Raw genomic sequence first — 12,519 nt, forward strand, 5'->3', positions numbered from 1 at the left:
CAGGAGCTGGAGGTTCAGAGCCCTGGCAGAGGTGTCAGAAGGGTGGGAGGGCACCCTGCAGGGGAGTGGAAACTGAGCCTATGGGCTTCGCTCCACTTTGCCGCCCAGGGAGGGACGCCGGTCTGGGTCCCAGAGCAGGCTGGTGTACATCCTGCGGAGAGCAAGGGCTTCCCTGGACTCAGTGATTCTGCCACAGGACATGCGGGGGCGCTATGAGGCCAGCCAGGACTTGCTGGGCACCCTGCGGAAGCAGCTTAGTGACAGTGAGGGTGAGCGCCGTGCCCTGGAAGCGCAGCTGCAGCGTCTACGGGACGACGCCGATGGGGCCGCCCGGGCCCAGGAGGACGCGCAACGGGAAGCCCAGCGCCTGCGCAGCACCGTCGACCTCCTGAACAGGTGCCAGAGGCCAGAGGTGGGGCGCCCAGCCCCAGGGATGAGTCAGCCTGCACATGCTGGATTTGCACTGATATGGTCGTAACTGGCCACGTGTGTCTGTTCAAATATAAGGCAACGTTTACAAAAGTAAAAATTCAGTCTCGCAGTTGCATTAGCTTCGTATCAAGTGCACGTATGACTAGGAAACATTTCCATCAGCCCCGAGAGTTATATTGGCAGGGTTATTCTAGACTCTGTTTCTTGAGGATTTCAGAGACAAGAAATTATCCATTCTTGGCTGCCTGATGGTTTTGATTTTTTGTTCTTGTTATTGTTTTTCTTTTTTAATGTAACTACATAATAAAAAGGTTGAAAATGGAGGGAAGTAAAAAGGTGAAATCTCTTCATAGCCCTCCCTCCCCCACCCATCCTGACCCTGTTAATGCCCTGGCTTTGCTTTCCATCATGTTTCCTGACAGTTTGCAAGCGTCCCCCGTACACCTCCTGTGTGCCAGGCTCATTGCCAAGTCCTTCACATGTACAGTCTCAGTCAGCCTTCCTGTCAACCCCATGCACCCCACTGCTGTTACTGTCTTGAGGTTGAGAGCCTTGCCCAGGGTCACACAGCAGTGTCGCTGGGGTAGGAGATGGGATTCTGGTCGATCTGATGGCAAAACCAGTGCTTCCCGCCTTGGAAGGAGGAGTGCTTTTTTGTAGTAGTATTCTTAGTGAATGCCTCATTTTGCATTGTACTGTTTTTCTTAATTTCACGTTGTTATGTTTTCCTCTGCCTACTGCCAGCCTTCGTACCTAGTGTATTCACGGGTTGCCATTTTGAGCGAAGGGGAGTTGGCAGTGGAGGATATGACAGCCGTCAGCCCTAAACCAGAAACTCCAGTCTTGGAAGGAGGCTCTTCCCTCCCTTGCCCTTGCCCTGGTTGCCACGTGCTGCTGGCCTGGGCAGCAGACCTTGGGATCTGGACACGCCCAGTCTGTTGGGCCTCCCAGAACTGAAGGGCATGGGGTGCTGTAAGGGGGCCTTCCAGGGCTAGGTGGGCCAGCAGACCTGGCGGCAACAGTGCCCACATGTCTCAAGCCTGGCCTGGCCTCTTCACCCGGTGGCGAGGCTTCCACCCATTTCTCTGGGCCTCCCAGTGGGCTGGATGGGGAAGAAGGATGTCTGGATTCTCTTTGCTGGAAAGAGTCGGCTCCAGGGAGACGTGGAGGAGATGAGTGGGCCACATGCAGGGGCAGGAAGGCTTCCTGGAGGCCCGGGCCTTGGAAGACGGCAGTCTGTGGTTCCTGGCTAGCACAGTAGCGTGGCCATCCTCCGTCATGGAAGGGGCCCTGGCAGCCCCTTCAGCGGCCCCTCCTCTCGTCCTGCAGGGAGAAGGACAGCCTGGCCCACAGCCTGCATGCGGCCAAGCAGCAGGCCGAGGAGCTGCGACAGGAGCGGGAGAAGCTGCAGGTGGCCCAGGAGGAGCTGCGGCGCCAGCGGGACCAGCTGGAGGAAGAGCGGGAGGACGCGGCTCAGGACTGCACGCGGGCGCGCCGGGAGCTCGAGCGCAGGCGAGTGGCTTCTGGCGCCGAGCTGGGCCCGGGGACCTGGCTGTCCCTGGGGGCTCGGGAGCACTGACTGTGCGCGGGCCTCCCACGCGCTCTGAGTCCTCGCCGCACCCCCTGCTGCAGGATCTCCTAGCCAGACCTGCAGGAAACTGGGGCTCGGGCAGGTGGAGTCGTTTCCCAGAGATCAGAGCTGGTCGGAGGTAGAGTGTGGATGATGATAACAGCTAATACGACAGGAGTTGCTTTGTCGTTCGGTTGCCGGGTCGCGTCTGACTCTGTGCGACCCCATGGACACATGGCAGCATGGAAGCATGGCAGGCTTCCCTGTAGTTACAATATATAATAACTTCCCTGTAATCATGTATATAACATTTATATGAAAGCAAGCAAAGTCGCTCCATCGTATCCAACTCTTTGTGACCCCACGGACTGTAGCCTACCACGCTCCTCCGTCCATAGAATTTTCCAGGCAAGAATATTGGAGTGGGTTGCCATTTCCTTCTCCAGGAGATCTTCCTGACCCAGGAATAGAACCCAGGTCTCCCGCATGGTAGGCAGAGGCTTTACCATCTGAGCCACCAGGGAAAATAACATTAAATAATAGTTACATGTAACTTCATATATAATATAAAGTTACATATAACATTCAGTTCAGTTCAGTCGCTCAGTCGTGTCCGACTCTTTGCGACCCCATGAACCACAGCACGCCAGGCTTCCCTATCCATCACCAACTCCCAGAGTTTACCCAAACTCATGTCCATTGAAATGTCGGTGATGTCATCTAACCATCTCATCCTCTGTCATCCATATTATTTAATTAAAACGTAACATTTTATATGTAACGTTATTTTAATTAATAGTATTAATATTATTTTTAAATTTAAAGTTAAATAATAAGACTAATACTAACATTACTAAGTACCAGACACCATTTTAAGCACTTAGATTCTCTTATTTCACCTTCATAATAACTCTGTGATGTAGGGGCTATTATTAGCTCCATCTTACCAACAGCGAAACTGAAGCACAGAAAGGTCATTTAAGTTGAAGACCCAGGATTTGAACCCAATCACTGGGGCTTCAGAGTTAACGTCTTAATCACTGTACTGTTCATTCATTTCTCTGAGGCATAAGTAACAGTGATGTTTAGCACGTTGTGCCAGTAGATGTTATCCTTGTTTCTGAAGGCCCTTGGGGAGGTATGTCAGGTTACAATAAAGACACATGTCCTTTTAACAACTTCACAAGGTGGGTGTTACCCCATTTTGCAGATGTGAAAACTGAGGTTCAGAGTCACCGTGGGCTTGGCTGTCCCTGTGGGTGAGGCTCCTGCCTCGTGCCTGGCCTCTCGCTGCTCCAGCATGTCTGGCTGTGGGAGACTCAGGGGAGTGACTGGGGCAACCCCTGCCCTCTGCCCCACAGCCACAGACAACTGGAGCAGCTGGAAGGGAAGCGCTCAGGGCTGGCGAAGGAGCTGGTGGAGGTGCGGGAGGCGCTGAGCAGTGCCACGCTGCAGCGGGACATGCTGCAGGCCGAGAAGGCTGAGGTGGCCGAGGCACTGGCCAAGGTGGGTTCCCGTTTGCCACCCCGCCACAAGCCCACCTCTGCCCTGCGCCCCAGGCCTTCTCCCTCTGGCCACAGGCTGACCCCCTCCTCCGGGACTCAGGCTGACCTCTCACCTGGACCACAGACAGACCTCTGATCCCAGCCATAAGTGAACTGCCCTCCAGGCCTGGTCATACCTCTGCTTTTCCAGGTGCTTCTGGGGCAGGGCCTGTGACTCAGGTCGTCCGGCCCCATCTCTGGGCATAGGTCCTGGGGTCTGTGAGTGCTAGGGGCACAGTTCTTGGTTGGTGCCGGTCCCACTCCCTGTGTCTAGGCCCTGAGCAGGCCCGCCCCCGACCCCACGCTGGTACCCTCTGACCTGTGGCCGTGCCCTGTGGCAGGAGCCGGCCTTGTCGGCCCTCGTCCAGCTCTGCGTGGGCAGCAGGCCGTCTGCAGGGATTCTGTCTCCCGCTACATCTCTTTCTCGTGGCCCCGCCCTGTCTGAGGGCCTTGTCTCCCCATGCCTCCCCCTCCGCCCATCTCTTTGACTTTCTCCTCGTCCTTCTGCGTCTCCGCGTCCCTCGCGTCTCTTCGCTGCTCTCTCCGCCTGACCGTCTGGCCGCTGGTTCCAACCCTGCAGGCGGAGGCTGGCCGCGTGGCGCTCGAGCTCTCCACGACCAAGCTGAGGGCGGAGGAGGCCTCTCTGCGGGACGCCTTGTCCAAGCTGAGCGCCCTGAATGAAGGTCTGGCGCAGGACAAGCTGGCCCTGAACCGCGTTGTCGCCCAGGTACGTGGTGGGCCCGTGGACCCTCCTGCCTTACTCCCGCCCCTGCTCCTCAGAGACCCCCCAGAGGCGTCCCCAGGCCCAGCTCAGGTCCAGCCCACCCCTCCCTGGATGCCTCTGTCCCTCTGTCTTGTTCTGTCTCTGACTCCGTCTGTCTTCTCCCTTGTGGTCTGATGGAAAAGAAGCTCTGCAGGCCCTGCGTCTCCTCCCCAGTGGCCTGATGGCCTCGGCCCCGCGCTTGGCCCTCGGGAACCTCCCCTGTCCTCTAGCCCAGTGTGGGTGATGGGTGGGCCCCCTTCCAGCATGAGGGCTGGGTTTGCCCCCGCTCTCAGCCCCGCCTGACCCACAGCTGGAGGAGGAGAAGGCGGCCTTGCTGGGCCGGCAGCAGCAGGTGGAGCAGGCGGCCGCCACGTCTCAGGAGGAGCAGGAGCGGCTGCAGCAGGAGCGGCTGGAGCAGGAGGTGGAACGGCAGGGCCTGGAGGGCTCCCTGCGGGCAGCGGAGCGGGCCCGGGAGGTGCTGGAGCGCCAGCTCCCTGAGCTGCACCGCGAGCGCTGCCGGCTGCAGGAGCAGCTCGCCCAGGTGGGTGGGGGGGCAACACTGGAGGGCTTCTAGACGCTGGAAGTCACAGGCTCTGGAGCCTGATTCCCCGCTGAAATCCAGCCCCGCCTCTGCAAGCTGGGACCTGGAGCAAGCTCCCCAACGCCCCCATGTCCCGGTGGCCCCATCTGCAACACTGGGATGATAGCTCTCATCCCAGAGGGTTGTTCTGAAGAGTGCACCGTGTAAACACTTGGAAAAATGAGTCACGACTTAGTAGATACGCGGCAGAGAAGTTCAGAACTGGAATCAGACGTGCTGGGAAACCATAGCTGGAAGGGACCTTAGGGTGTCTGTCCTGGAGGGCCTGGCTTCCTGGGAGAGGTCGCTAGCGAGCAGCCCGTGTGGCGCGGGAGCCGGGCTGCAGGCCCCTCCCTGCAGCCTGTGGGGCAGTTCTGTGGTCTGTGCTGTATACCCACCTTCCCTCGACATGCTAGGGGAACAGCGAGGGTTCCGTTACTGCCCAGACTGAGCGAGGCCCCTGTGCACCGCAGGTCCAGAGAAGGCTGTGATTTGTCCAGATACAGCACGTCAGAGTAGACCCTGGGCTTGGGCCTGGTCTCCTGCCTGCCAGGCCAGGGCTGGGTCAGGCCCAGGGCTGGGATGCTTCAGGATAAGCAGGGGAGACCCCAGGGGTGGCGCTCACAGTGCCTAGTGGGGGCCAGCTCTCCAGGCAGGTCAGCGAGCGGGAGCAGCAGCTGGAGCAGGCCCGACAGGAGACGCAGCGGCAGACGGAGGCGCTGGAGCGGGCAACTCGGGAGAAGGAGGCTCTGGCCAAGGAGAAGGCTGGCCTGGCAGTGCAGCTGGCGGCCGCCGAGCGTGAAGGCCGGGCCCTGTCGGAGGAGGCTGCACGCCTGCGGTAAGGCCTTGGGCTCTGCCTGGCCCCCCTGGGGGGGATTGGCCAGGGTTGCCTGGTGACCAGCCCCGCCCACACATTTGACCCGGCTGGGCAGGTAGGGTGGCACCTGGCCCTGCCTGGCCACGCCCCGGAATCCTCTGGGGCCCCGGGCGCTGTGTCCCAGGCCTCAGGTATGTTGTGTGCTGCAGCTCGGAGAAGGAAGCCCTGGAGAGCAGCCTGTTTGAGGTGCAGAGGCAGCTGGCGCAGCTTGAGTCCCGGCGGGAGCAGCTGGAGGCAGATGGGCGGGCCCTGCTGCTGGCCAAGGAGGCCCTGACCGGTAGGCAGGCCTGAGGCGAGGGGCGGGGAGCACCGGGCTCCACCCAGACTGTACCCCGTGGAGTTCTGGGCTCTCCCTGAAGTTGGGGTCCTTGGCTCTGGCTGACCTGGCCTCCAGCCCCTCCTCTTTCTGGGCTGCAGGCTCCTCATCTGACAGAGATGAGGAGCCCCGCCTCCCGAGGCTTCACCGAGATGAGGTGAAGGAAGCATGGCCTCGGCAGGGTGCCTGCTGCTTATTGTCAGCAGGACCCTGAGAGAGCCCGAACTCTCTGGAGCCATCAGCTGCCTTTATGGTGGCTTTCATTGCCCGCAGTCTCGGAACTCGGGGTTTTTTCTCGCTCCACATTTACTGAGCACCTCAAGAAGGGGAATGCCGACAGTGTCCGGTGGCCTCCAGCCCCCTGGATGGTGTCTGGATTCCTCCTGCAGTCGGGCGCACCTTCGTCGCGGCCGTTTCCATTAGTGCTGACAGTCCCCCGAGCATACCGTGGCAGTCAGTCACTAAAGGCGGCGTCTTGCGGAAAGCTGCGTGGCCTTGGGAGGACCCTGTCTTCCCCTGAGCCTCCCTGTCCTCATCTGGGAGTTGGGGGTAAGCCTCCTAGGCGTGATGTGAAGCTGTAACATGCCCGCCAGGTGCCCGCCAGAGTACACGCTCAGTGACGGGGGCTGCCGTATGTTTGTGTCCTCCCCGTTTTGGGGCCCCTTCTTCAGTCATTTCATCCTTTAGATGCCGTTCCAAGTGGGTAGGGCCACTGGGCCATGCAGCCGATAGGGAACTGCGGCCCAGAGAGGGCAAGGAGGCTCTCCAGGGGAACTCAGCCTCGACACCAGAGGGACGCTTTCCCCTCTGGGACTTTGTCCCCGTGGTTCCCCTGGCCCAAGTCTGCTGGCCCACTGGGGAGTTCGCCCTAAGACCTGCCTGCCCTGTACAGGGGAGCTGGCGGGCCTGCGACAGCAGATGGCAGCTGCAGAGCAGAAGGCTGCTCTGGACAAGGAGCTGACGGCCCAGAAGCTGCTGCAGACTGAGCGGGAGGCCCAGGCCTCTCTGCGGGAACAGCGGGCAGCCCACGAGGAGGATCTGCAGCGCCTCCAGCGAGAGAAGGTTCGGGCTGCTGCCTTGGGGCAGACTGGGGAGGGCTGGGTGGGGGGGTGGCTCTGAACCACTAGCTTTTGCTCCTCTGTGACCTCAGGCAAGTCAGCCTTCTCACTCTGCCCCCGTCTCCAGATCTGTGAAATGGAACTTCATCTGTGTTTCAGAGGCTCTAGGGGCAGCTGGGAGGATCCATCAGGGGCCCCTTCTTAACCATGCAGATTCCCAGGCCCCAGACTTCCAGCCCTGGTGATCCGAGGCAGGAGGTCCACAGATGTGTTTGGAAAATGCTGGTCTAGTGCACAGCAGGAAAGCACTTTAATTTGTGAGAAGTGCTATTTGCATATGAAAGTAAATTCTGGAGACCAGAGCACTAGGAAAGTAAGGGGCGGGTCACTGGGAGAGCAGAGCAGCAGTGTCTGAGCACACCGGCTCTGGAGCTGTGTTGCCCGGCTCAGGCCTGGTCTTGGCCACCTGTTGGTTTTGCTACCAAAGGCCGCTGTGCCTTCACTTGCTCATTGTAACCGTGGGGAACGGTGACAGTTTGAGGCTGGCCAGAAAGCTTGTTCAGGATGGAATGGCAGGCCAGCCCAACCACACGAAGGGCTTCCCACAGAGCAGGCGCTTTCTGGATGCTGGTGGTTATTACTGCACTGAAACACTTCCCGGGCGGGCCTCTGGGCAGGGCCCTGCTTCACCCGTCTTGGACTGGGCTGCCTCTGACAGAGGGTTCGGGCTGTGGCCCTCTCCGCCAGGGGCCCACGCACCCCGCCTTCTTGGATTTGGGTGGATGGAGGCCCCCTCCCTCAGCAGGGGCGGCACCGCCTTTTACGCAGGGTGTCCTCACAGCTGCTAGGACGTGTGCGGGGCCAGGCGACCCCCTTAGGCCCTGGGCGGGCTCTGCCTGTGCTGCCTGTGGGTCTCACCCACCCAGTCCTGGGGCCCAGAGTCCGTGCCCGCCCCCCTCTCCCTGCAACCCCAGACTCAGCCTCTTAATGTCAGCAGATCTGTGGCTCCCAGACCCAGGCCGCCTCAGTCCTCACAGCCGACCTAGCCCTGCTCTGCCCAGACCCCGAATCCCAGGCCTTCCGCATTCTGTGTGTGTGCGTGTTAAGTTGCTCAGACGTGTCCCGACTCTTTGCGACCCCATGGACTGCACCAGGCTCCTCTGTCCGTGGGATTCTGCAGGCAAGGAGACCAGTATGGGTTGCCGTGCCCTCCTCCAGGGGCTCTTCCCGACCCAGGGATCGAACCCCAGTCTCTTACGTCTCCTGCATTGGCACGTTGGTTCTTTACTCCTAGCGCCACCAGGGAAGCCCACCACAGCCCACTGTTCTAAAATTCAGATCGCCCCTTATCGCCCTGGCTTGAGACCTCTGCTGTCCCTAGGAATCAGATCACTCCCCCCGACGCGCACTGGTCTGGCGTGGTCTGGTCTGACTGCTCCATGTGGCTCTGGCCCTGGCCTTCACCCTGTCTGCCTTGTAATTCGAGCTCCAGGGACCGTAAACATCATGGTTTCCCTGTTCGTCTTCCTCTTTCCTCCGAGCTGTCTCTGGGGCTGGACTCGGGCCCAGGGTCCTTTTTCTTTTTTCTCTACCTGACTAACTGCTGCTCATTTCCTCCAGGAAACATTTTCTGCCCCCGCTCCACTCAGCCCCCATCCTCCCAGCCTGCTAGCCGCTGCTCCCTGGGGTTTGCACAGCCCTTGCTTGTCCCTGTCATAGCCCTTCCTCTCACTCACCTCACCTGCCCTGAGGCCCGGCCGCCCTGAGGGTGGAGAGCGGCTGCCCACCCAGCTGCATGGGTCACGCACACCTCGGCCTGGCCCTCAGGAGGCGGCGTGGCGGGAGCTGGGCGCAGAGCGGGCCCGCCTGCAGGGTCAGCTCCAGCGGGAGCGGGAGGAGCTGCTGGCCCGGCTGGAGGCTGAGAAGGAAGAGTTGAGTGAGGAGATGGCCGCCCTGCAGCAGGAGCGCGACGAGGGCCTGCTCCTGGCCGAGGCTGAGAAGCAGCAGGTGCGTGGGCTCCGGCGGCCGCCTGAGGGGCCAGTCCCTGCTCGCCGCGCAGGCTTGCAGCCAGGAGTCCTTTCTGGGCCTTAGTCTCCTCACCTCACAGTGGGAACTCAAGGGGCGTTTGTGAGGCATCACCGAGACCCCCATGTCCAGCGGGTGGGCCTGGCACATGGCGGGAGCTTAATGCGTAGCCACCACAATCCTGACACCATGAGTGTTCCCGAAGAGCTGACTCCCTCCACTCACCCTTCCTCCACCCCAGGCCGGGCGTGGCGTCCCCGTGACTGCCTCCGAGCAGTCCCCACGGAGCCTGTGTGCAGCAGCTGACCCTCCTCAGAAAGAACTAACTCCTGACCTTCCTGTAATGTAATGGAGACAGGGCAGGCTGCATCCATCTCCTTACCCGCCACGTAACCCAGGGCAGGTCACTTTACCTCTTTGAGCCTCAGTAGCCTCATCTGTAAAATGGGAATAATGAAAGGCCCTTCAGGATGTGCCATCTCTTGTGTCTGTGTCCAGGTGGTTACCACTGTTGTGACAACAGTGCCCCGGCACTTTTCTGGGGCTGCGACTTGGCCCCGGCTCCACCTGCAGTGGCCGGTCAGGGCCCCAAGCCCCCGGGGGCACCGTTCGCAGGGCGGGGTGGGGAAAGGCCCAAGCATCCCCCCAGGACCTCCCAGGACCCTGAGCCCTTTGCTCCCGCCTCTCCCCAGGCCCTGTCACTGAAGGAGTCCGAGAAGACGGCCTTGTCCGAAAAGCTGATGGGGACGCGGCACAGCCTGGCCGCCGTCTCCCTGGAGATGGAGCGACAGAAGCGGGACGCCCAGAGCCGCCAGGAGCAGGACAGGGTAGGGTAGGCGGGGCTGGGGGGTGGGGCGTAGGCCGAGGCTGGGGCGGAGGTGTGGCCCCGGGTGGGCGTGGCCCGGGACGAAGGCTTGGCTGTTCCCTGCGGCAGCTTCCAGGCTGTGCTGGAGGCTTCGCCCTTTCTTGGGGGTCGCCACTGGAGGCAGAGGGTACAGCTGGGCCCTGTGAATCCCTAGCCTGGGGGAGACAAGCTGCGTGCAGAGTGCTTCCGGGTGTTGAGATCACAGAGGGCCTGACGGGCCGGCGTGCGGGGCCGCGCTGGGAGCCGAGAGTGGGCAGTGCCCCGCTAGCCCAGCTGCAGTCAGGGGCGGGCTGGCGGGGGCAGGGCCGGGGTGGACACTACAGCCCCAAGTCTGAGGAGCCATCGATCCTAGAGCACCGTGAACGCCCTGACGTCCGAGCTGCGGGACCTGCGGGCCCAGCTGGAGGAGGCCGCCGCGGCCCATGCCCAGGAGGTGAAGAGGCTGCGGGAGCAGGCTGGGGACCTGGGCCGCCAGCGGGAGTCCTGCCTGCGCGAGGTGAGCCGCCCGCCCACCTGCCTGCTCGCCCCTCTGCCGCAGCACAGCTGAGGCCGCGGGGGGCCCAGAAGGTGCCCTTGAGAGTAAGGGAAAGAAGGAGGGAAGGAAGGGAAGCGAACATTTGTTAAGGGCCTTCTGCGTACTTGAAAGGTTGGTGGGGTCCCTGCCTTCTTAACTCATCATTGACCAGGGGTTTTTGCAAAAATTAATGCCTGTGCCCAGCAATTTGTCAGTGAATATTGAAACGTTTTTGGTCAACATATTTAGGTAACAGGTTGTATTAATACATCTCTGGTCAATAACGTGTTAAGGTTGATCCTTAGGATGATCCATCTTTTCAGGGGGCTCCGTTGTACAGCATGTGGCATCTTCTCCAGCCAGGGATCACACCCGTGCCCTCTGCAGGGGAAGTGTGGAGTCCTAACCACCGGACCACCACAAAGTCCCTGCAGGGTGCTCTTGACTGATGATTAGGTGGTAGTAGTGTTAGTCGCTCAGTTGTGTCTGACTTTACAACCCCATGGACTGCAGCCCACCAGGCTCCTCTGTCCATGGAATTCTCCAGGCAAGAATACTGGAGTGGGTAGCCGTTCTGCTCTCCAGGGGCTCTTCCTGACACAGGGATCGAACCGGGTCTCCCGCATTGCAGGCGGACTCTTCACCGTCTGAGCCGCCGGGGAGGCCCTGATTGATGGTTCTTTCAGGCCAGAGCACCGCTGACTCCAGCATGCTTTGCCCCAAATCATAACCTGCTCACCTGCAGGCCCAGTCGCGGCAGAGGGATGGGGCAGGCGCCTGTGGCCCCGGAGATGGGAATGGGCGGGCTCGCACCCAGCCCAAGGGGGCCTGGCCTTCGGCTGTGGACACCCGCTGTCCTCACAGGCAGAAGAGCTTCGGACCCAGCTGTGCCTGCTGGAGGAGGCGCGCGGCGGGCTGCGGCGGGAGCTGCTGGAGGCCCAGCGCAAGGTGCGGGAGGGCCAGGACGGCCACGAGGCCCAGCGCCAGGAGGTGGCCGAGCTTCGGCGCAGCCTGAGCGAGGGCACCAGGGAGCGCGAGGCCCTGCGGCGCTCCAACGAGGAGCTGCGTGCGGCCCTGAAGACGGCAGAGAGCGAGCGGGTCAGGTGGGGGATGCGTCGGCCCGTCACCGAGCCCCGCCCCTTCGCCAAGCCCCGCCCCTCACTTCCTTGAGCCTCATCCCTGGGACTAATTCCATCCGGACGGTTCTGGGGGAATCGCACAGGTGGGGTTTCCCTACCCTCAGACCAAGCTCAGACTCTACCCGTTTGAGGTGATTTTCCTTCCCTGCAGGAAGGGGAGTGGTGGTGGCCGGTGGGTGGCGGCGGGGGGTGGGGGTGGGGGGCCAGACCCTGGCCCCACCTGCCAGCATCGCCCTGGAGACCAGTGTGCCTTCTGGTCCACCTCTCCCCGCCGAGGGTCTGCTCCCCGTCCCTGGAGGGCCTGGCCCAGGGGAGGACCGCTTGGCAGGTGGCACTGGGCACCTGTGGGCAGGAGGCAGCCAGAGCCACTCTAGAAACCAGGGGCAAGGGCAGCTGTATAGGGTCACTCAGGGTACCCTCCGCAGGACTGGGGGCCACCTCTGCCCTCTGATCCCTCCAGCCTGAAGCTTGCCAACGAGGACAAGGAGCAGAAGCTGGTGCTCTTGGAGGAGGCCCGGGTGGCCGTGGGCAAGGACGCTGGGGAGCTGCGGGCCAGGCTGCAGGAGGTGGAGCGCTCGCGGCTGGAGGCGCGGCGGGAGCTGCAGGAGCTCCGGCGGCAGGTACACCCCCACCCCCATCCCCCCGCCGGGCACTCGCTGTGCGCCCCAAGTCTACCGCACCCCTTTCCTGGAGCCGAGGCCCCTTGTGTATTTAAAACCAAGGGCTTGAACTGCAACAAGGCCTGTTACCTGTCTTTGGTATTAATGGATGGTCTTCGAGAGGAGTCCTCAAACCATGAAACTCGTGTGTGTGTGTGTGTGTGTGTGTGTGTGTGT

At 61.3% G+C, this 12,519-nt stretch overlaps 1 protein-coding gene across 1 annotated transcript in view; it reads left to right on the plus strand.

The window, feature by feature from the left end:
* The window catches only part of CROCC (ciliary rootlet coiled-coil, rootletin), a 47,831-nt gene that overhangs the window by 16,645 nt on the left and 18,667 nt on the right, over positions 1-12,519 (plus strand). Inside the window, 13 exon segments of the mRNA XM_018054612.1 lie at positions 197-396; positions 1,762-1,944; positions 3,364-3,508; positions 4,127-4,273; positions 4,620-4,850; positions 5,534-5,727; positions 5,916-6,043; positions 6,975-7,144; positions 8,968-9,147; positions 9,858-9,992; positions 10,383-10,526; positions 11,409-11,647; positions 12,144-12,303. Of these exon segments, the coding sequence (XP_017910101.1) occupies positions 197-396; positions 1,762-1,944; positions 3,364-3,508; positions 4,127-4,273; positions 4,620-4,850; positions 5,534-5,727; positions 5,916-6,043; positions 6,975-7,144; positions 8,968-9,147; positions 9,858-9,992; positions 10,383-10,526; positions 11,409-11,647; positions 12,144-12,303 (2,256 nt within the window).

Source organism: Capra hircus, chromosome 2, assembly GCF_001704415.2.
Source record: "Capra hircus breed San Clemente chromosome 2, ASM170441v1, whole genome shotgun sequence".
Classification (NCBI taxonomy): domain Eukaryota; kingdom Metazoa; phylum Chordata; class Mammalia; order Artiodactyla; family Bovidae; genus Capra; species Capra hircus.